Source organism: Porcisia hertigi, chromosome 36 (genome assembly GCF_017918235.1).
Source record: "Porcisia hertigi strain C119 chromosome 36, whole genome shotgun sequence".
In the NCBI taxonomy this organism is placed as follows: domain Eukaryota; phylum Euglenozoa; class Kinetoplastea; order Trypanosomatida; family Trypanosomatidae; genus Porcisia; species Porcisia hertigi.
Window position 1 is genome coordinate 1835525 of NC_090595.1, and position 21537 is coordinate 1857061.

Consider the following 21537-nt stretch of genomic DNA (forward strand, 5'->3'; position numbering starts at 1 on the left):
CGCGTCTTATTTGCTGTGCCCATGTTTGCCGCGCACACCACCACTACACCCCCCCCCTCCTTCTTGTTCTACACTCCCACAAATGATAAAAGAAGGCCCCCCCCCCCCAACGTCGCTTTTTTCCCCTGAGTCCCGTACGCGCCGTTGCCTCGCCATGATGGCCTCACTAGATGACTCTGCACGATCTCTTAAATCCCTCCCCTTTTTTTTTAATCGCTTCGTTGCTCCAAAGGTTAGTCTTGCAAGCCCACAACAAGGGCAGTCGTCATATCACCGCAGCCAGTCTCACGGCACCTCTTCTCTTTTCCTCCTCATCTTTTCTTCTCCCACTTATACATAACCCAAGGTGCGTAGCGTCATGTCCCTGTGCGACCAGTGCGAGATCGGATGCCACCGTGCGGGCATCAAAGACATCGAAGACACGTCTGCTGTCAACAAAGACTTTCACTTTTCTGCCATCTTCCAGCCCACCGACCCACACCACCACCACACGCAGTTCACCAAGATCGAGGGCAGCGAGAAGTATGTGGAGGAGTTGGAGGTCGCTGGGCGCAAGGTGCTCAAAGTGAGTCCCGAGGCCCTCACGATCCTCGCCCACCGCGCCTACTCGGATGTGCATCACTTCTTCCGCAAAGACCACCTGGAAGGCTGGCGCCGCGCTATCGAGGACCCTGAGGCCTCGGACAACGATCGCTACGTCGCCACAACGCTCCTCAAGAATGCCTGCATCGCTGCCGGCAAGGTGCTGCCGTCGTGTCAAGATACAGGCACGGCAATCGTGCTCGGCAAGCGTGGTGAGCTCTGCTGGACCGGTGGCGAGGATGAAAAGTATCTCTCCAAGGGTGTGTGGAATGCCTACAGATACCACAATCTGCGCTACAGCCAAACAGCCGCACTCGATATGTTCAAGGAGTGCAACACCGGCGACAACCTTCCCGCCCAGCTCGACCTACTCGCGGTTCCCGGCTCCGACTACGAGTTTCTCTTCATTGCCAAGGGCGGCGGCTCCGCAAACAAAGCGTATCTCTACCAGCAAACCAAGGCACTGCTAAACCCCAAGTCGCTGCGCGCCTTTATCGAGGAGAAGCTCAAAACCCTTGGCACGGCTGCTTGTCCGCCATACCACATCGCCCTTGTTATCGGTGGCACAAGTGCTGAGATGACCATGAAGACGGTCAAGCTGGCCAGCTGCCGTTACTACGACTCGCTCCCGACTACAGGCGATAAGTTCGGCCGCGCCTTCCGCGATCTTGAGTGGGAGAACATCGTGATGGAGGTGGCGCAGAAGAGTGGGATTGGCGCTCAGTTCGGTGGCAAGTATTTCGCCCACCAGGCGCGCGTAATTCGACTGCCCCGCCACGGTGCCTCCTGCCCAGTGGGCCTTGCGGTGTCCTGCAGTGCAGATCGTCAGATTCTCGGACACATCACCAAGAATGGCATATTCATCGAGCAGCTAGAGCAAGACCCGGCGCAGTACCTTCCAGACATTCCCACAGCACACCTGAGCACCACGAGCGTGAACATTGATCTAAAACGCCCCATTGACGAGGTGCGCCAACAGCTTAGCCAGTACCCGGTCGGCACTCGTGTGATGCTAAACGGAACTCTCATTGTCGCCCGCGACATCGCCCACGCCAAAATCAAAGAGATGCTGGATAATGGCGAGTCACTGCCCGACTACATGAAAACGTCACCGATCTACTACGCCGGGCCCGCCAAGACGCCGGAGGGCTACGCCTCCGGTTCCTTCGGTCCGACGACAGCAGGTCGCATGGACTCTTACGTGGATCTCTTTCAGTCGCACGGCGGCAGCTACATCACACTAGCCAAGGGCAACCGCAGCAAGCAGGTAACAGAAGCGTGCAAAAAGCATGGTGGCTTCTACCTCGGCAGCATCGGCGGTCCGGCGGCCATCCTCGCGAAGGACTCGATTAAGGAGGTCAAGTGCCTCGCCTTCCCCGAACTAGGGATGGAGGCGGTGTGGAAGATCGAGGTAGAAGACTTCCCCGCGTTCATCATTGTCGACGACAAAGGCAACGACATGTTCTCCAAGTTACTTGCTTAACCCCCGAAGTGCCTCCTTGCACGGGTACTGCCACCAGTGTCTTGGAATCCATTACCACCACCACCACTGAACCACCGCTTCCTCTCTCTCTTTTTTTTATCAAAATCTACTCTGATGCTTTTGTTTTGCTCGTTCACCCGTACCGAAAGAAAAAAACAAAGCACGAAGAGGCGATTCACCACATCACTATGCATCAATACTCTTGTTGTTGTTGTTTGAACTATTTCCCCCTCCTTCCCCCCCCCCACCTTCCTCCCCCCCCCACACACACACCTTTAAGAGGGGTGAGTCCTATTTGAACTTCGCTGTCGTGTATTGGGTGTATTGTGAATGAGGCAAAAAAAGGGGAGGGGGGAGGGGGGGAAGGGGGGAGGGGGGGAGGAGGGGGGCTGTGAGCGCTCTAGCAGCAAAGGAACCCAATATGGGGTGAATGCGGTCTGCAGGACGAGTTGTAATCTACCATCTGTGGCGGCCGTATTCTATACAAACAGCATAAAAAATATACACGCAAAGACTGGAGGACGCAAGTGCGGCACGGCAACAGGCAGTGTCATCACCTTTCTCTAGACATGGAACAGGGACGGGGAAAGTGAAACGCACATATGTAACGAAGGGAGGGAGGGACCGTTTTTTTCTTTTCAAAAAGAAGAGATCCCTGACCCCCCCCCCCCCCTGAATGAGCGATTGTTTTGGGGATTTTTTTTTCCTGTATTAACGTGTTCATACCCCCCCCCCTCTCTCTCTCTCCCCTTACACCTCGACATCAACGTATATTATTCATGTACATGCTATAATTATGTACAGAAAATATATTGTGTTGTGCGCGGAACCACATCACCGTCGTTTGGTCTGCTGTCTTGGTGCCTCACTGTTTTGTCTCCCCCCCCTTTGCGCGGCTTTTATTCAAAGATCTGCACCAAACACGTGTTTTTTTTCCCGATGCCGCCCTCGTGAATTACTCGAAGATGCTGCGACGCATGGTAGATGTCAGCGGGGACAGAGACGAACATCAGGGGATATCGTTGAGGATGCCGCTCGCAGATCGATAATTCAACGATGCTCAACGTAGATTGCCTGACCCTTTTTTTATTTTTGTATAGGTCGATGTGCCGCCTCCCTTTCCCCCGTCTCTCTTCGCTTTTTTGACCGCAATTTTCAGAAAGAAGGATTCTCAGGGGCGCGGGGAGCATTACGGATTGCTGTGTTATGAAATGTGTCGTGTGTGTGTGTGTGTTTCTCTCGTGCTGTTTTTCGCTTCTCTCGGTAGATTTGTTTGTTTTTCTTTCGGGTGCGTGTCTCTTTTTTTTAATTTGTTCCGCTGTTTTTTTTGGTTCTTCACTTTTCCTTTTAATTAGTTTCATCCTTTCCCTATCTCTCCCCCCCCCCTCACTCTCATCGGTGCACTGCTGACTTCTCTCCCCCTCCCTCCCTCCCCCCCCGCCTGTGTGTGTGTGTGTGTGTGTGTGCTTGTTCAACTATGCGTGTAGTGGTTTCCAAGCGTGTGTCACCCTTGAAAGCGTTGTTGGCCAGCGATGGGCCTCCTCACATGCCCTCGAGTGTCACGCACGCTTGTAGCACAGAGACGATTCCCCTGTGACGCGTGTACAAGGTTGAGGTGATTCAACTATTATATGTACATGTGTGTATATACCAATGTGATACTCGTATCCAATCAAAAGTAAAACAAGAGAGAAAGGGGGAAAAAAGAAAGGAAAATGCAATCATTAACGAACAAGTGAAAGTGTATGTAATGTATATATATGTATGTGTGTATTTATATATATATATATGTATATATATATGTGCATATATACACACACACACACACACACACGGGACGGAACAAACGGGGGAAAAGGAGGCGAATGAGGGCACCTCTCTATTTTTGCACCTCATATTCTTCTTCACCCGAGGCGTGTCGACGTCTCCGTATCGGGTTCAAAGTCGGATGATGTGAGGACGAGGTACGGCATCTGGATGTGCACATTTGTTGAAGAATGCTGTCGCCCCCCTAGCAGACACTTTTGTATACACACATGGGGTGCAGCGTGCTCGCATATCGATCTCTCACAAGCGTATGTCAACCCGCCCCTCATCGCATCTGCCCCTTCGCGCGGACTCTGATTCTCTCCATGCCACCCCCCTCCTCCTCCCACACGCTCCTCCTCTACCTCCCTCCCTCCCTGCTTGCTTCAAGAGTCGTCATTGCTTCCCTGCATACACGTACTTGTGTGGACGCGGCAGGTGCAATGCAGAGCACTAACCGCACCTCGTCTTCCTCATCGTTTTCGTCTTCGGCGGCGGCTTCCTTCGCCTCCACGCACGACTTTGAGGATGGAAAGTGGCTCTATCAGCTCTCCTGTGTGGAGACTTTTATGCCGCTCGCCGCAGACGTGACACCGGTAGAGGAGGACGACTCCGGTTCGTCCGAGCACCCCGTCGCGAAGTTGGAACACTCACCGAATTTCAGCTCCATCTACGGAGTCTATCGGTCACTGCGAAATCATCTCATCTACACCCCCATGATTCCATCCCCTGGTCAGCGATGCGGATATGGGGAGCTCTCTCCTGTGATTCAAGCCATCCACACCTCCGCAGCACGCTGGTTTCTTCTGCTGGCGTTTGCTCTTCGGCAGTGCACCTCCAACTACACCGTTTGGAAAGACCGGCGCGACGTGCTCATGTCCCCCACCGTGTTGGAACAGGCAACCAGAGACGCATTACCAGATCTCCCTGTTCCTGCAGCCATCCTGTCTCGCACCACCTCGGATGCGGAGAAGCAAACGGCGCTGCGAGAGCTGGATGAAAGGCAGGAAAAGCTGCGGCTGACGTCGCAGCATTGGCTCCCTGCGCGCGCTGACATTGCGTGGGAGGGCCGAATAAGCCCGTGGCGTGCGGTGCACTGGGAGCTGACGGCGGTCGGTTGCTTCACGCGTCTATACCACAAAAATTTCCAGTTGTGGCACCATCGAAAAGAGCTGCTGATGTACGCTCTTGAGCAGAGCCCATCTCATCACGAGTGCGATGGGGTCGAGAGTCGCAAAACACCCCTGCTAGCCACTCAGGAAACATTTAGTGACTACCTGCGCCGTCATCACGGACTCGATTTTGCCGATGTCGACGAACGGCCGACGCTTCATGTGGTTTTGGGCAATGAAGATGGAAAAAACTATCACGCCTGGCTGCACCTGTCGTGGTACTTGCACGTTTTCTCCTTCCTGGTAACGCCCCCGTCACAGGAGGCGCTGAGGAGGCACGCGGAGGTGAAAACCGATGCTGTGACTAGCCAAGGGGAGGGGCTCTGCTTTACGGCGTGCTCTAACTGGATCGCCTCCTCGGAAGGCGCGGAGGCGATGGCTCTGCACCCCACTCTGCCCTCGAGTCCACTCACCGACGAGCTCCAGTTCACAGCGCAGTTGATCTATCGAGACTGCCGCAACAACTCTGCCTGGTGTCACCGTTTAGCCCTTTTGAGAGAGGCCCTGGTTCGTCGCCTCTGGCGGCAGCTCTGCTCTGGAGAATTCAGGGGCGCGGTCGGCACACCTTCCCCCGACGAGGATTGGCAGTGCACCGTGCGTGTCATTTGCTCAGAAGAGCTGGATTACTCGATTCAGTGGTTGTACGTGGATCCAACGAACGAGGCCGCCTACACGCACGCCCGCTCCGTTTCCCTCCTCTATCACACGCTCACTACGCGGCGACATGTGTGGGCTGCTGAGCGCGCCATGAAGGACGGCAGTGAGGAGCTCCAGCGCTATCTCGCGGACGCCCCACTGATCACCCCCGTTGCACTCGCGCACTCCCAACTGTGCAGCAATGCTGAGGCTGGCACCGTCTTCCCCTCCACCCACGTCCTGCATCTCCTAGGCGATCGCCAACGTCGTGTTCCGTGGGGCACCTACGTGGAGAGCTTTTCACTGCTGCACTACATGCAGCGGGCCCTGGACACTGTCATTCGGCCTCGAGCTGCGGAGCTGGAGGAGCAAGCCGCGCGCATCTTGCACTCAACAGCTGCAAATAACGCGAGAACTTTTCTGGGACAAGCACCAAAGCCACAGGCAATTGCCGCGCTCAACTCTCTTTACGAGCGCAGCTCTCAGTACATGCTGGATAACCTCCACCAGGTGGACACCGCACAATACTCAGCCTGCCAAGCAAAGCTGGAGGAGATGTGGCTGACGTACATGGACGCGGCACAGCGGCGCAGGGTACAGCAACTTCGACCACCGGAGGCATATCGCGAAGGCATCCGACCGGAATGGCTGGAACCGTATCCGTGGTGTGAACCGGAGAAGAGCGTAACGGGAGTGAGCGGGCAGGAGTATCATCCGGATGCCGCTGTTCTTGATTTTATAGCCTACGAAGCTGCCGCAGTGAGCAAAGCAAAGCAGCTGACGTTGACTGATCCGATCCGTCTCAAATATTGGAAGGGTGAAGTGCTCAATGTGATATTTCGCAGCTACGGCCCGCCTGCCTAGTCCATACAAGCGGAAAGGAAGGGAGCCACACATTGTGAGGCGCAAAGAGGAGGGCATAGAGGGGGAGTGGGGGTATGCGACGGTGTAGCTTTGTGTGTCAACCATAACAAAAAAAAAAGGGGGTGGCCCTGCGTCGCGAACGCAAGTAGTATTTCTTGTTTTTTTTGGGGGGGGCACTTCTTCTTCCCCATGAGTTTTGGGCCGATCGATTACAAAATGCAGAGAGAGCGATGTTGTGGTGTGGTTCCAATCAAAAGAAACGTATGAGCGGTAACCTCTCATGTCGAGTTCGCCGTACCGTACCGACTTTTTTTTTTACAGGTCTCCCGCACACATATTCCTTTTTGGTGGCATTCTAACCAAATATACACAGATGGACATCTCTGACCATAACCCTCCCCACTCCCGGAACTCAGCTCGCATACGGCCCCTCACTTTGTCGCTTTCCTATGCCATCCGCATCACAGGCCCTGCGGAGCCTACCTAGCACCACGACCTGCCCATGCGCAATATCGCACTCCATCTTCCAGTCGAACTCAACGCCAAATACAGCGTCCCAGGTTGCTTTTTTTCTCTCTCTCGCAATCATCCTCCAACAGCGGACCGACACCTAAATGCGGGAAGCCAGAGATCGAGCGCCTACAAAATCGAGGTAGGTCAGAGAAACCCATAGTTACTCATGTGAACAGGTAACACTGTGGGGATGGCATCATGGCGTGGACGCCTGCTAGAGTGGGAGGCGTGTATGCGATTGATATCGCAGGAAAAGTGCCATGCGGGGCCGAACATATTACACCCCCCCTCCCTCCCTCCCCCAACTGGTGAGAAGGCCTGGGCCACCACTGGGAGATGAACGATATGGCGACTGGGATCGTTGAAGCAGCTGTGAGATGACGTTTGGAGAAAATAGGTAGAGTTTGAGGTGGAAGTTGACCCCCCAATGTCCGTGTTGGCATCGCTCCTGATGCCTGCCTGCCTGCCTCCCCCCCCCGCTTCATCCCTCGAGACGGGCCTGTAAGAAGGCCCGATGTTGTGTCTGGGATCGATGGCATATTTCCTTGGCAAATTCAACAAGTTGAACAGGGGAAAGTGTAACAACGTTCCAGGTCTGCTCAATCCCTCTCTCGTCCAACCTCTCCCCCCCCCACCCACCCCACCCCACCCTAAGCACGTACACGGTCGACTGCCTTTTCTCGGTGCATTGTAGAGAAGTCCTCTCTGCGGGTTATTGTCTTGCGGACTTTGCGTAGCCTTTCCTGCATACATATATATATATATATATATTAGTATTACTATTACTATTTGGAGATTCATCGGATGCGTGTGGATCAAATCGATGCGTTTCTTCCACCGCTGAGTGAGGGGCCACTCTCCCTTTTTGCAGTGTTTGAGATTTGCGTGTAGTCAGCCCCCTCTTTTATCATAACTTGAGTTTCAGGGCTTCCCGCCTCGTCCAGGAGTAGGGAGGGAGGGAGGGGAGGGGAGGGGGTCACCACAGGAGCACTACTGCCTACTCGGAGGAATGCATCGGCCTCCCTCGAGACAGTTTCGTCTTGAAGACACAACAGATCGGACTACCGCACGCAACATCGCAGATTTTGGGGAATGTGTGACAACACATAAAGACGCGTTATTGCGTGCCATCGCCTCCACCCCTTTCTCTGCTTAATCCATCGAACGTTGTGGGGCTCATCGGGGGTTTTGTGGCCGTCGGGCTACACGCGAGAAAAAAAATTGTCATGAGCGAAGTGAACACGGAGAGAGGTGCGAGTGCGCCAAAAAGCGCGTCTCAAAACGACGCGCGAACATCCGGGGTGACACACCCTTTGACTTTGCCCACTCACTCACTCACTCACCACCCCCCTCCCCTCCCCTCCCACTTCCCCACCGGAGCCTTTCGCACTCAAGCAGAAGGGAAAGAGAGAGAAAAGGAGCCCCTTCACGTCAGCTGTAACCGCCACCGCGACTGACCCCGCTCCCACGTTGCTCCTCACACACACACACACACACTTGCACTCGCTTTTTTTCCAGGTTGATGCTCTGACAGTCCAAAACGTGTTTTTCACAGCAACGTGTTGTCTACGTTCATCACCAAGTAGACCAGCAACTACACACACCCACACACGAAAGAACAAAGAACACCGCTGCATACTTGAAAGCATCCCACCCACAGGCTGACGCACCTACGTCTGTGTAGCTGCATCTGCCAGACTTTTTTTTTTTGCTTCTGCGGGGGCGTCGCACCGTCTTCATCACTGAAGAAAAGCCTCTCGGGTGAGTGTGTGTCCCCCAATCACACCTTTTTGACAATCTGTCGCCGACGACTCCCCTTCCCCCCCCCCTCCCAAAAAAAAAAATCATCACCCTCCCTCCTGATTATCGAAAGGGAAAAAACTAGGCGCCTGCCTTTGTTTGGTTGTAGTGGTGGTCAACTCTTAACGATCGAGTCGATAACCCCCTCATGGCGCGCTGCTGGACACACAATGAATCCTCTCGTCAAGAATCCAAGTCAGCCGTGCGCCCTTGTGAACAAAACCAGTGGGGAGCGGAGATCGGCATCGTTTGTGTGCGAGCAGCTGAAGAAGCACTTTGGCGCCGACAACGTATTTGATTTGTTTCCACAAGCTGGGGGACCACCTGCCATTGAGGCCGCGAAGGAGTTCATCGCTGAACGCCATCCAGACCTCGTCCTCGTTGCTGGAGGAGATGGCACCGTGTCACTCGCCATGGACATTGTTGACGCTGTGCGCGCCGAGAAGAAAATCCCTGGATCATCCGCCCGCCTTGCAGTTCTCCCACTGGGCACCGGTAATGACCTCAGTCGCTGTCTCGGTTTCGGTGGGGGCTACACAAAACCGATGATGAATGCGACGCATCATTTTGAAAAGCTTTTGAAACGAATTAGCTCAGCCCATCCCAAAAAGGTGGACCGCTTCTTGGTAACTATTGAGCTCATCAGGGGCGGCGCAAGCAACACGTTTGCCCCCGACGTTCTTGCCGACCGACACACCGTACAGAGCGCAGATCACCCCACGCAGTCTTCAAAGCATTCCCATGATTCTAGTCTCCTCGAGTCACAGCAGAACACCTACACTGACGGCAACGGCACGAATGCTGACGTGAACGTGGATGCGTCGACCCCAACGTCGGCCGATGGGGCGAAGGCGACAGCGATGCCTAGCAAGATCATGAAGGTCTTCACGAACTACTTCTCCATTGGCTTCGATGCAAAGGTGGTGAAACAGTTTGACCAGTTCCGCGACAAACGCCCCGAGTTGTGCAAGTCTCGGCTCCTAAACAAAATGTTTTACGGCATTTTTGGATGCCGTGCCATGCTCGACGCTGGTGTGATACCAAAGAAGTGTCTCTTTCTGGAGCTGGATGGCAAAGAAGTGAAAGTGCCCTCAGATGCAAAGGCCATCGTCGTCTCCAACATGACTAGCTACGCTGGTGGATGTGTGCTGTGGTCGGACTCGCAGCAGCGGTACAGTAAGCCGGCGATAGACGATAAGAAGCTCGAGGTGACGGCACTGAAAGGGGTGCTCCACATGGTGGGCGTTGCTACCCGAACCCGCTCGGCGGAGAAAATTGGGCAAAGCAGCGCGCTGGTGCTCTATGCCCCCGCCAATTTCACAATGCAGCACGATGGGGAACCGATTGCGGCGATGGGGACCAAGGACCAACTTGTCAAGGTGGTGATAAAGCACAATGGCCAGTCTTTGGGGATGCAGCTGCAGCGCCGCAAGAGCAAAACAGCGACGACATAGTCTCCACACACGCAGCGAATCAATGTGCCGATCACAGGAGGGGGAGGAGGAGGGGGAGGGGGGGGAACATCTGTGTTCATGTTTTTCTCGATATCCCTCTTTTTTTTCAACTTGAAGCTTTTGTTTCATTGAGCTTTTATTACTCGTCTTTGCTGGTTTGTTTGGTTGAGTAGTGCGTTGTGTCCCTAAAAACTCACACATGATCCGGTGTCGCCGTCCGTCTTCCTCCTCTTTCATTCCCTCCTCCTCCCTCAAACACACACACACACACACACTACAAGGGGGGGGAGCACATCCACCCATGGGCCACGTTTGCTCTAGCCTTTTGAAGGCGCCAAAAAAAAAAGCTCGACACTCACTATGTACGCTGGGCGTACCTTCTCTTGGGCACTTCCGCCTCCTTGAGCAACTTCGCCCTGCACTCTGCCCACGTGTGCCTCACTCACACCTTGTGGAGAAGCTGCATGTGACCCCGCATATGAGCACACGCCTACACGGTGAACGCCTTCATGGACAAAGCCGCGTGCTCGGCAGCCAATGACAGAAAAAAAAGAATGCCTCACTGTTGCAAGGGGGCATTACAACCACCACTACCGATACCCCCCCCCCTCTGTTATGGAGACTAAACTCCGTCTTGCTTCGCCCCCCCCCCTTACCGGATCAGCCCGTGAGTGATGATATCCAGGTTACAATCGCATCTATTTTTCTGAGCCAGACACGAATCGAAACTCACTTCTTACGTTCACATGTGATGTGGATCTCTCTGACATGGGTAGACCAGGGTGCCTGCTTCCCTCACACAAATGTGGCCGGGTGTCATTGGGTGTATTTGCGGTTGGGGCCTTTTCTAGGTTTATGCGGTAGTGTTTGTGGAGTGGCTGGTCGGCGGGTGGTGTGAAAGACACGCAGGAGAGACGGAGAGAGGAGGACCAGACAAATTTATGCGGTATGGGGGGGGGGAGGGAGGAAAGGGGGCAGTGGCAGTGGCGGCAGCGACCGCTTCCACTTTCTTTTGACACGCAGATGCTCCTGCTGTGAATGGCGAGGGGGCGAGAAAGGGGGTACAGCGGGCTATAGAAAGGCTGTGCGGGTAAAAGCTGCATGCCAGTGGGAAAACAAAAACAATGTATATATATGTGTATCAAACGATAAGAGGGTAGTAATGGACCGTGCGAGAGCACGTTGTTGCCCCTCCGTGGCCGATATGGAAGGAATCAACTATGTGCCCAAAATCGATGGGATGAGTGACTGCTTCGCCACATCCCCTCTGCAGCCTGGCTGTGATGCACAGTATACAAGTACAGTGCTTGACTGCACTCGCTCTCTCCCCTTCCTTAACTTTCTACCCTCACATAGTGCAGCGTCAACCTTGTTGAGGCACCCAGTTTAGTTGGCGTGCTTCGCTCCCCCTCCCTTCCCGGATCAGCCCGTGGGTGATGATATCCAGGTTACAATCGCATCTATTTTTCTGAGCCAGACATGAATCGAAACTCACTTCTTACGTTCACATGTGATGTGGATCTCTCTGACATGGGTAGACCAGGGTGCCTGCTTCCCTCACACAAATGTGGCCGGGTGTCATTGGGTGTATTTGCGGTTGGGGCCTTTTCTAGATTTGTGCGGTGGTGTTTGTGGTGGCTGGTCGGCGGGTGGTGTGAAGGAAACGCAGGAGAAACGGAGAGAGGAGGACCAGACAAATTTATGCGGTATGGGGGAGGAAAGGGGGCAGTGGCAGTGGCGGCAGCGACCGCTTCCACTTTCTTTTGACACGCAGATGCTCCTGCTGCGAATGGCGAGGGGGCGAGAAAGGGGGTACAGCGGGCTATAGAAAGGCTGTGCGGGTCAAAGCTGCATGCCAGTGGAAAAACAAAAACAATGTATATATATATATGTGTGTGTGTGTGTATTAAAAGGTAAGAGGGTAGTAATGGAGCGTGCGAGAGCACGTTGTTGCCCCTCCGTGGCCGATATGGAAGGAATCAACTATGTGCCCAAAATCGATGGGATGAGTGACTGCTTCGCCACATCCCCTCTGCAGCCTGGCTGTGATGCACAGTATACAAGTACAGTGCTTGACTGCACTCGCTCTCTCCCCTTCCTTAACTTTCTACCCTCACATAGTGCAGCGTCAACCTTGTTGAGGCACCCAGTTTAGTTGGCGTGCTTCGCTCCCCCTCCCTTCCCGGATCAGCCCGTGGGTGATGATATCCAGGTTACAATCGCATCTATTTTTCTGAGCCAGACATGAATCGAAACTCACTTCTCACGTTCACATGTGATGTGGATCTCTCTGACATGGGTAAACCAGGGTGCCTGCTTCCCTCACACAAATGTGGCCGGGTGTCATTGGGTGTATTTGCGGTTGGGGCCTTTTCTAGATTTGTGCGGTAGTGTTTGTGGAGTGGCTGGTCGGCGGGTGGTGTGAAAGACACGCAGGAGAGACGGAGAGAGGAGGACCAGACAAATTTATGCGGTATGGGGGAGGAAAGGGGGCAGTGGCAGTGGCGGCAGCGACCGCTTCCACTTTCTTTTGACACGCAGATGCTCCTGCTGCGAATGGCGAGGGGGCGAGAAAGGGGGTACAGCGGGCTATAGAAAGGCTGTGCGGGTCAAAGCTGCATGCCAGTGGAAAAACAAAAACAATGTATATATATATATGTGTGTGTGTGTGTATTAAAAGGTAAGAGGGTAGTAATGGAGCGTGCGAGAGCACGTTGTTGCCCCTCCGTGGCCGATATGGAAGGAATCAACTATGTGCCCAAAATCGATGGGATGAGTGACTGCTTCGCCACATCCCCTCTGCAGCCTGACTGTGATGCACAGCATACAAGTACAGTGCTTGACTGCACTCGCTCTCTCCCCCTCCTTAACTTTCTACCCTCACATAGTGCAGCGTCAACCTTGTTGAGGCACCCAGTTTAGTTGGCGTGCTTCGCTCCCCCCCCCCTTACCGGATCAGCCCGTGAGTGATGATATCCAGGTTACAATCGCATCTATTTTTCTGAGCCAGACATGAATCGAAACTCACTTCTTACGTTCACATGTGATGTGGATCTCTCTGACATGGGTAGACCAGGGTGCCTGCTTCCCTCACACAAATGTGGCCGGGTGTCATTGGGTGTATTTGCGGTTGGGGCCTTTTCTAGATTTGTGCGGTGGTGTTTGTGGTGGCTGGTCGGCGGGTGGTGTGAAGGAAACGCAGGAGAAACGGAGAGAGGAGGACCAGACAAATTTATGCGGTATGGGGGAGGAAAGGGGGCAGTGGCAGTGGCGGCAGCGACTGCTTCCACTTTCTTTTGACACGCAGATGCTCCTGCTGTGAATGGCGAGGGGGCGAGAAAGGGGGTACAGCGGGCTATAGAAAGGCTGTGCGGGTAAAAGCTGCATGCCAGTGGGAAAACAAAAACAATGTATATATATATATATGTGTGTGTGTATTAAAAGGTAAGAGAGTAGTAATGGACCGTGCGAGAGCACGTTGTTGCCCCTCCGTGGCCGATATGGAAGGAATCAACTATGTGCCCAAAATCGATGGGATGAGTGACTGCTTCGCCACATCCCCTCTGCAGCCTGGCTGTGATGCACAGTATACAAGTACAGTGCTTGACTGCACTCGCTCTCTCCCCCTCCTTAACTTTCTACCCTCACATAGTGCAGCGTCAACCTTGTTGAGGCACCCAGTTTAGTTGGCGTATTCACAACCCCCTCCCTTACCGGATCAGCCCGTGGGTGATGATATCCAGGTTACAATCGCATCTATTTTTCTGAGCCAGACATGAATCGAAACTCACTTCTTACGTTCACATGTGATGTGGATCTCTCTGACATGGGTAGACCAGGGTGCCTGCTTCCCTCACACAAATGTGGCCGGGTGTCATTGGGTGTATTTGCGGTTGGGGCCTTTTCTAGGTTTATGCGGTAGTGTTTGTGGTGGCTGGTCGGCGGGTGGTGTGAAAGAAACGCAGGAGAAACGGAGAGAGGAGGACCAGACAAATTTATGCGGTATGGGGGAGGAAAGGGGGCAGTGGCAGTGGCGGCAGCGACCGCTTCCACTTTCTTTTGACACGCAGATGCTCCTGCTGTGAATGGCGAGGGGGCGAGAAAGGGGGTACAGCGGGCTATAGAAAGGCTGTGCGAGTCAAAGCTGCATGCCAGTGGAAAAACAAAAACAATGTATATATATATATGTGTGTGTATTAAAAGGTAAGAGGGTAGTAATGGAGCGTGCGAGAGCACGTTGTTGCCCCTCCGTGGCCGATATGGAAGGAATCAACTATGTGCCCAAAATCGATGGGATGAGTGACTGCTTCGCCACATCCCCTCTGCAGCCTGACTGTGATGCACAGTGTACAAGTACAGTGCTTGACTGCACTCGCTCTCTCCCCCTCCTTAACTTTCTACCCTCACATAGTGCAGCGTCAACCTTGTTGAGGCACCCAGTTTAGTTGGCGTGCTTCGCTCCCCCTCCCTTACCGGATCAGCCCGTGAGTGATGATATCCAGGTTACAATCGCATCTATTTTTCTGAGCCAGACATGAATCGAAACTCACTTCTTACGTTCACATGTGATGTGGATCTCTCTGACATGGGTAGACCAGGGTGCCTGCTTCCCTCACACAAATGTGGCCGGGTGTCATTGGGTGTATTTGCGGTTGGGGCCTTTTCTAGATTTGTGCGGTGGTGTTTGTGGTGGCTGGTCGGCGGGTGGTGTGAAAGAAACGCAGGAGAAACGGAGAGAGGAGGACCAGACAAATTTATGCGGTATGGGGGAGGAAAGGGGGCAGTGGCAGTGGCGGCAGCGACCGCTTCCACTTTCTTTTGACACGCAGATGCTCCTGCTGTGAATGGCGAGGGGGCGAGAAAGGGGGTACAGCGGGCTATAGAAAGGCTGTGCGGGTAAAAGCTGCATGCCAGTGGAAAAACAAAAACAATGTATATATATATATATATGTGTGTGTGTATTAAAAGGTAAGAGAGTAGTAATGGAGCGTGCGAGAGCACGTTGTTGCCCCTCCGTGGCCGATATGGAAGGAATCAACTATGTGCCCAAAATCGATGGGATGAGTGACTGCTTCGCCACATCCCCTCTGCAGCCTGACTGTGATGCACAGTGTACAAGTACAGTGCTTGACTGCACTCGCTCTCTCCCCCTCCTTAACTTTCTACCCTCACATAGTGCAGCGTCAACCTTGTTGAGGCACCCAGTTTAGTTGGCGTGCTTCGCTCCCCCTCCCTTACCGGATCAGCCCGTGAGTGATGATATCCAGGTTACAATCGCATCTATTTTTCTGAGCCAGACATGAATCGAAACTCACTTCTTACGTTCACATGTGATGTGGATCTCTCTGACATGGGTAGACCAGGGTGCCTGCTTCCCTCACACAAATGTGGCCGGGTGTCATTGGGTGTATTTGCGGTTGGGGCCTTTTCTAGGTTTATGCGGTAGTGTTTGTGGAGTGGCTGGTCGGCGGGTGGTGTGAAAGACACGCAGGAGAGACGGAGAGAGGAGGACCAGACAAATTTATGCGGTATGGGGGGGGGGGAGGAAAGGGGGCAGTGGCAGTGGCGGCAGCGACCGTTTCCACTTTCTTTTGACACGCAGATGCTCCTGCTGTGAATGGCGAGGGGGCGAGAAAGGGGGTACAGCGGGCTATAGAAAGGCTGTGCGGGTAAAAGCTGCATGCCAGTGGGAAAACAAAAACAATGTATATATATATATATATGTGTGTGTGTATTAAAAGGTAAGAGAGTAGTAATGGAGCGTGCGAGAGCACGTTGTTGCCCCTCCGTGGCCGATATGGAAGGAATCAACTATGTGCCCAAAATCGATGGGATGAGTGACTGCTTCGCCACATCCCCTCTGCAGCCTGGCTGTGATGCACAGTGTACAAGTACAGTGCTTGACTGCACTCGCTCTCTCCCCCTCCTTAACTTTCTACCCTCACATAGTGCAGCGTCAACCTTGTTGAGGCACCCAGTTTAGTTGGCGTGTTCACAACCCTCTCCCTTACCCCCCCCCACACCACCACCGACACACACACACACAGGTCTGGGTGTGCGCGCGGTCGACATGCAGTCGGTGGCCATACCTTCTGTGAGGCGAGCCGTTGCCGCATCCGTCATGCTTCTCCCTTTCGTGTCGTTGCCTGCGCACCAGGGTCGCTCTTACAACTCGCCCAGGTGCGCCACTTACACTGCTGGTGCACCTAATCCGCCATCACCAGGTCCGCAGCCTGCTGCGGCAATAGCCTCACGCCACGTGGCCTCTGGGAAGACGTTGGACGAGGACAGCAGCAGTAGAGGCAGACGAGTAAAAGACAGCAGCGTACCGCGTGATTTAGACGACTCTGCAGAGGCAGACCTCAGGAATCCGCCGCAGATGCCCTCTAGAGAGAACTACGCGAACTACGAGGAGTACCTCAACGTCTACGATCAATACCTGCAGGAGACCACACAGTTCTTCACATCGGCGCGTGTGTCGCTCCAGAGGCAGCTGTGTTACCTCCACGCCGCACACGCTAGCCTTGACGAGTCTGTGCGGTGGGAGTACTTGTGGACATTTGTCCCATTCATCTTCACTCTCTGTATCCACATGGTGGACATGCAACACCATACAAACGCCCGAATCACTCGTGAGCGCCTCAAGCAGCGAACCAAAACGCATGTCAAGGACGTCAAGTGGGTTTCCGTGTAGAGTCTTTGTCTCTGTGTGCGTATATGTGTGCCGTCGCTCATCGACGTCTTCGCATCGTTCACGTGTAAGATATACTGCGAATCAGACGGGAAAAAGTGAACAAAAAAGAAAGCTTGGTGGTTGTGAAAACATGAGTTGTCTGTGGGGCTACTCTTACTTGCACAAACAGCACAAGAGAGGTGTCATCCAAATTGTGCCACGCCCCTCTGCACGCGGTGTAGGGGGAGAGAGGAGGAGGAGGAGGAGAAAGCACAACCTAATGTGATACAGCTTTCAAGAGAAGTTTTCCGTCCGCGACGGACGCACACCCACTGCTCACCATCACCACCATCTCATTTCCATCTCACAGTGCCCTCGTGCCGCCATTGTTTATTTCGTCCTCCAGTACGCTCAATATGAGCAGCGAATACACGCTCACACAGTAGATGGCTGCCTGATCACAAAGCTGCCAAAGTCTCCCATCACCGCTACCCCTCCTTTTCCCAGTCTTCCATCAAGTGACCAGGCCCGCGCATAATACGCTTGCGCTTCCGTGTGTAATTGTGATGGTGCAAACACTCGGAGGTGAAAAAAAAAAAAAACAAAAAAAATAGTGAAGGAAAAGTGCAGAAGTGATCGCCTCGGAGAAGACGCCCGGTTGAAAGAAGCACCACTGAAGAAAAGCGCTAGCACGATTTGCAGTTCTGTGATACTCTGAGTGAGGTCGCCCTTGGACCCCCCCCCTCCCCCTCATCCCCCGCTTTTCTTCCGCGCACGCACAAATTACCGGCACAATGAGTCTCACGTCGTCGTTGTCCCCCTCGCCGCTAGCGCTCGCGACTCGGCGCTTCCGCACTGTCGCCGCCCAGGAGGAGCAGGCACGCGGGATCACCACCCCAGAGGCACTGGGGAAGTGGACAACGCAGACGTTCGAGGCCGAAACCGAGCGCATCCACCGCGAGCTGGTAGAGAAGCGTGCGCAAGCGTCGGAGACGTTCATTCCTGCGCTTTACATGCGAAACCGTGACCCGGCCGCAGAGGAAACCACGCGTTTTTTACACAATACCTCCAAAGCTTTTGAATTGGACCTGCGCTTTAAGGAAATCGAGAAGCTGGACAAGATGCATGCGCATTTGTGGACACTGCTAAGCGCAGGGGATCGTACCAGCATCAGCATCGAAGCCTACGAGCATCTCCTGCACGACTTCAACGAGTGGGCGGCGGCTCACTATGGGGCACAGCTTCCACCGCTGCCGAGCTCCGTCTGGGATGTCTCCGAGGGGGACGACCACGACTCCCTGTGCAGAGGAGATGGAGGTGACGACATCCACGAGAAAAGTGGACGCGGTTCTTCGTCGCCTTTACTAGCCCCGCCGCCGCCCCTCCTCTCCTCTGATCAACTTCTCTCGGGCAACGAGCCATCTGTCTCGCCCACCACTGCTGCGAAGACAAACCACCTGCAGAATATCACCAGCCTTGAGGGAAGTGGTGGCGAGAGTAACAACGACATCCGGTGCGCGGGCTGGCAAAGGGCGTTGCAGCACATTCAGCGCTTCCGGGAGCAACAAAAAGCGCTGCAGTTGCAACGTCACAGCAAATTGCCTGCTTACGGAAACCCCTCCATGTTGAGCTGCGCCCACTTTGAGCATTCGCTTCGCCTTGCTGAAGCTCAGCAGGAGCTAGGAAACGTGCTATACCTCTGCACGGTGCCGCCGCCGCGGCCAGATGTGCAACTCTTTCTCTCCTGCCCTCGCAACGCAGAGCGCGCAGTGGAAATCACCGCCATCTACCAAGCCTTTGCAAAACAGGTCTCCCTGGTGAAGTGTGAGGCGGAGCTTATTATGTGGGACAGCAACAACGATGGGCGGCTATCAGAAGATGAGGTAGAGAACTACGTGCGGGATCTGGCGCCTCGCATAGCCGCACTTCAGTCCATGGGCAATGACATGCTTCCCTTCTACTGCTGCGCGGTGAGTCGCCGGCTTTTCTGGGACCTCGACCCGGGCAACCGTGGCGTACTGCGCATCCACTCTCTACTGCAGAGCAGCGTGATGGACGAGTGGGTAAGCCTACAGCTCATGACAGAGGATGACCCTCAAAACTGGTTCGGTGCCCTCGTGACGCAGCAGCTTTACAACAAATTCGTGCTGCTTGACAGACGCAACACTGGCACGCTCAATGTGGAGAACCTGCGAGGATACAAAAAAGGCCTGCCCACTGTACTCGACGATGGCCTTCCCCCAGACGCCAGTCCGCTCTGCTCTCTTTTCATTGACCGCTACTTTGAGACGAACACGCTAATGACGCGATCTGAGATGGACTACCGCAAGTTCGTGGACTTCGTTATTGCCGTGGAGCTTCTGCCGCAGTGCAGTCGGCCGTACTTCTTCTGGAATATCCTAGACATGGAAGGGACGGGCGTCTTAACACCGATGATCGTCAACCAATTCTTTCGTGAGACACACGCCAAGCTTGTGGTGGCAGGGCTGGACGTGCCCTCGCGCGAGACCGTCGTACAGGAGGTGTTCGACTTGATCGAAAAATCGGAGCCACTGCGCATCACCCGTGAAGAGTTTGTTCGGTCACCGCAGGCGGGCTTATTTGTGGCGCTCTTGATTGACTGCCTTTCGTTTTGGACCTACGAGAACCGCGAGCAGCGCTGATTGGGTAAAAGCGGCTGTTGACTCGCTCCACTGGATTTGAGCGAGGGGTCATCTCGGCCATGATCGCAACTTTGCGACATTCTTCGCGCCTTTGGCTTCTCTCTTCTTTTTCCCCCTTCTCTTTGAAATGTCGATGATACGGCGAGGCGCCTTCCTGTGATGTTGGTCGTGTGCATATGGGTGTGATGGTGTGGAGAGAATACAGCCGGGCAGACGGCGCCACGTGCGATTCCTTCGCCGCAGAATCGCACACGATGTGCGCTACGCTCTACGCAAATGAGGTGGATCCACAATGCATTAATATGTACACATTATATATATATATATATATGTGTGTGTATATGTGTATGTATGCATATCTCATTACCCGGCGTGCGAGAACCCCTTTACGGCCCCTCGCCCACATCCTCTACTCATTCTCACACCACCTCTCTTTTTTTTTGTACTTTACCCTTTTTTTGGCGCATCAACACCACGACCGGTTAGGTTACAACTACGAAAAGCGCAGTCACTACTCTGCCGAAAGGATTGAGACACCTTCCCTCTCCTCTTCTCTGGACCAACTAAGAGGGGAAAGAAGCCGCCTTGGCGCATCCCATTGAGCCGAGAACGCCACTGGAGTCTCATTGCCGTTCTTCATGAGTTACACCGCCCTCACGGAGGCGTGGCCAAACAGCCAGCCCGTGCAGATATCCCTCCAAGATGTCCGCGTAGAGGAAGAGATGCTTCATCGGCCGCACTTCACCGTTAAAGTGACACAGCCGTGGATCTGTGAAGAGGCACGGGTTGCGCTGACGCGCAGCGTCACACTTCATGCGCCAGAAATCCAGGCAACGCAGCAGCGAACGCCTATCGGTGCACAAAAAGCGGGAACGATCTCCATTGTTGTAGAGAGGCGCGGAGAAGACGCCCCTGGTGTGCGTGATGCAAAGGAGGACAATAACAGCAGCACTGGGTCCAGTGCTGTCAAAACGTCCTTTACCGTTCCTCTATATGCGGCGCGTGCATCGTACCAGCGCCCGAATCTCTACAAGGAGCACCGAAGCCTGTGCATTGTGGAGGGCCCACAGCACCCACACACGATTTCGCGCCCCTCGCGCTTCGCCCGTGCGCGTCGAAATAACCATCGTGTAGACCCTGAGAACAAGGCAGAGAAGTCTAGTCGGGTACTCTTCGTCGACATCGCCGCTCTCACACCCGACGCTCGCACAGCTCTGCGCTGCATCAACACTGAAGAAATCTCCTTTCCAACAACGCTCTACTTCCGGTGTGCGCCCGCGCCGTCGTCTTTGTCGGCGTCAGAGTCGGCGAAGAACCCACCCAAGCACCACGCGGACCATGCCCCCGGGTACGGCGCACGAGACGGATCGCAGCAGCAGCGCCGCCGCCGTGTTGTCCTCCTGCCGCTCACTGCGGCTGGTAAAACGTTCGAATTAGTTTGTATTGGTGTGAAGCGAGAGCGCGACGACTGATAAGCATAATTTTGTTGTTGTTGACGAAGCGTTCCAGCAAGGGCGGGGGCGGTGGGAACGAAAAACACCGTTGAGTGCGTATGTATGTACGTATACATGTATATATATATATATATCAGCTCATGCTCTGCGTAAAGACGCCGCCAATCAGATCTTTCTGCAGGTGCGTGTGCAAGGGTGAAAAGATGGGGAAGAGGGGAGGGGAGGGGGGGGGGCGTACTCGAGTATGGGCACCCGTCCCGCTGGCCTTCTCCCCTTCCCCTGTCCTCCCTCACAACCACCAGTACCATTACCACCACCGTCGCACTTGTACTGCTTCCTTTGTGTCACCCCCTCCCCCGCTGCTTTCCCGCTACTTTCTGATAAGCGAGTAACTCGGTGCATGTGCAATGGTATTGGTGCCCATGTATGTGTATCTG

The 21537-nt window shown here is 54.1% G+C and overlaps 5 protein-coding genes across 5 annotated transcripts; all 5 read left to right on the forward strand.

Moving 5' to 3' along the window:
* Nucleotides 1–358: 358 nt before the first annotated feature.
* JKF63_00478 (uncharacterized protein) lies at nt 359–2065 on the forward strand (the record flags this gene model as incomplete). The annotated part of the gene is made up of 1 exon (XM_067896529.1): nt 359–2065. The coding sequence occupies one exon, from the start codon at nt 359–361 to the stop codon at nt 2063–2065; it is 1707 nt and encodes a 568-aa protein (XP_067752686.1).
* A 2249-nt stretch (nt 2066–4314) lies between these two features.
* On the forward strand, nt 4315–6543 carry JKF63_00479 (uncharacterized protein; the record flags this gene model as incomplete). The annotated part of the gene is made up of 1 exon (XM_067896530.1): nt 4315–6543. The coding sequence occupies one exon, from the start codon at nt 4315–4317 to the stop codon at nt 6541–6543; it is 2229 nt and encodes a 742-aa protein (XP_067752687.1).
* Nucleotides 6544–16380: 9837 nt separating this feature from the next.
* Nucleotides 16381–17004, forward strand: JKF63_00480 (uncharacterized protein; the record flags this gene model as incomplete). The annotated part of the gene is made up of 1 exon (XM_067896531.1): nt 16381–17004. One exon carries the CDS (start codon nt 16381–16383, stop codon nt 17002–17004), a length of 624 nt encoding a protein of 207 aa, XP_067752688.1.
* Nucleotides 17005–17777: 773 nt separating this feature from the next.
* On the forward strand, nt 17778–19646 carry JKF63_00481 (uncharacterized protein; the record flags this gene model as incomplete). The annotated part of the gene is made up of 1 exon (XM_067896532.1): nt 17778–19646. One exon carries the CDS (start codon nt 17778–17780, stop codon nt 19644–19646), a length of 1869 nt encoding a protein of 622 aa, XP_067752689.1.
* A 638-nt stretch (nt 19647–20284) lies between these two features.
* On the forward strand, nt 20285–21118 carry JKF63_00482 (uncharacterized protein; the record flags this gene model as incomplete). The annotated part of the gene is made up of 1 exon (XM_067896533.1): nt 20285–21118. The coding sequence occupies one exon, from the start codon at nt 20285–20287 to the stop codon at nt 21116–21118; it is 834 nt and encodes a 277-aa protein (XP_067752690.1).
* Nucleotides 21119–21537: the final 419 nt, after the last annotated feature.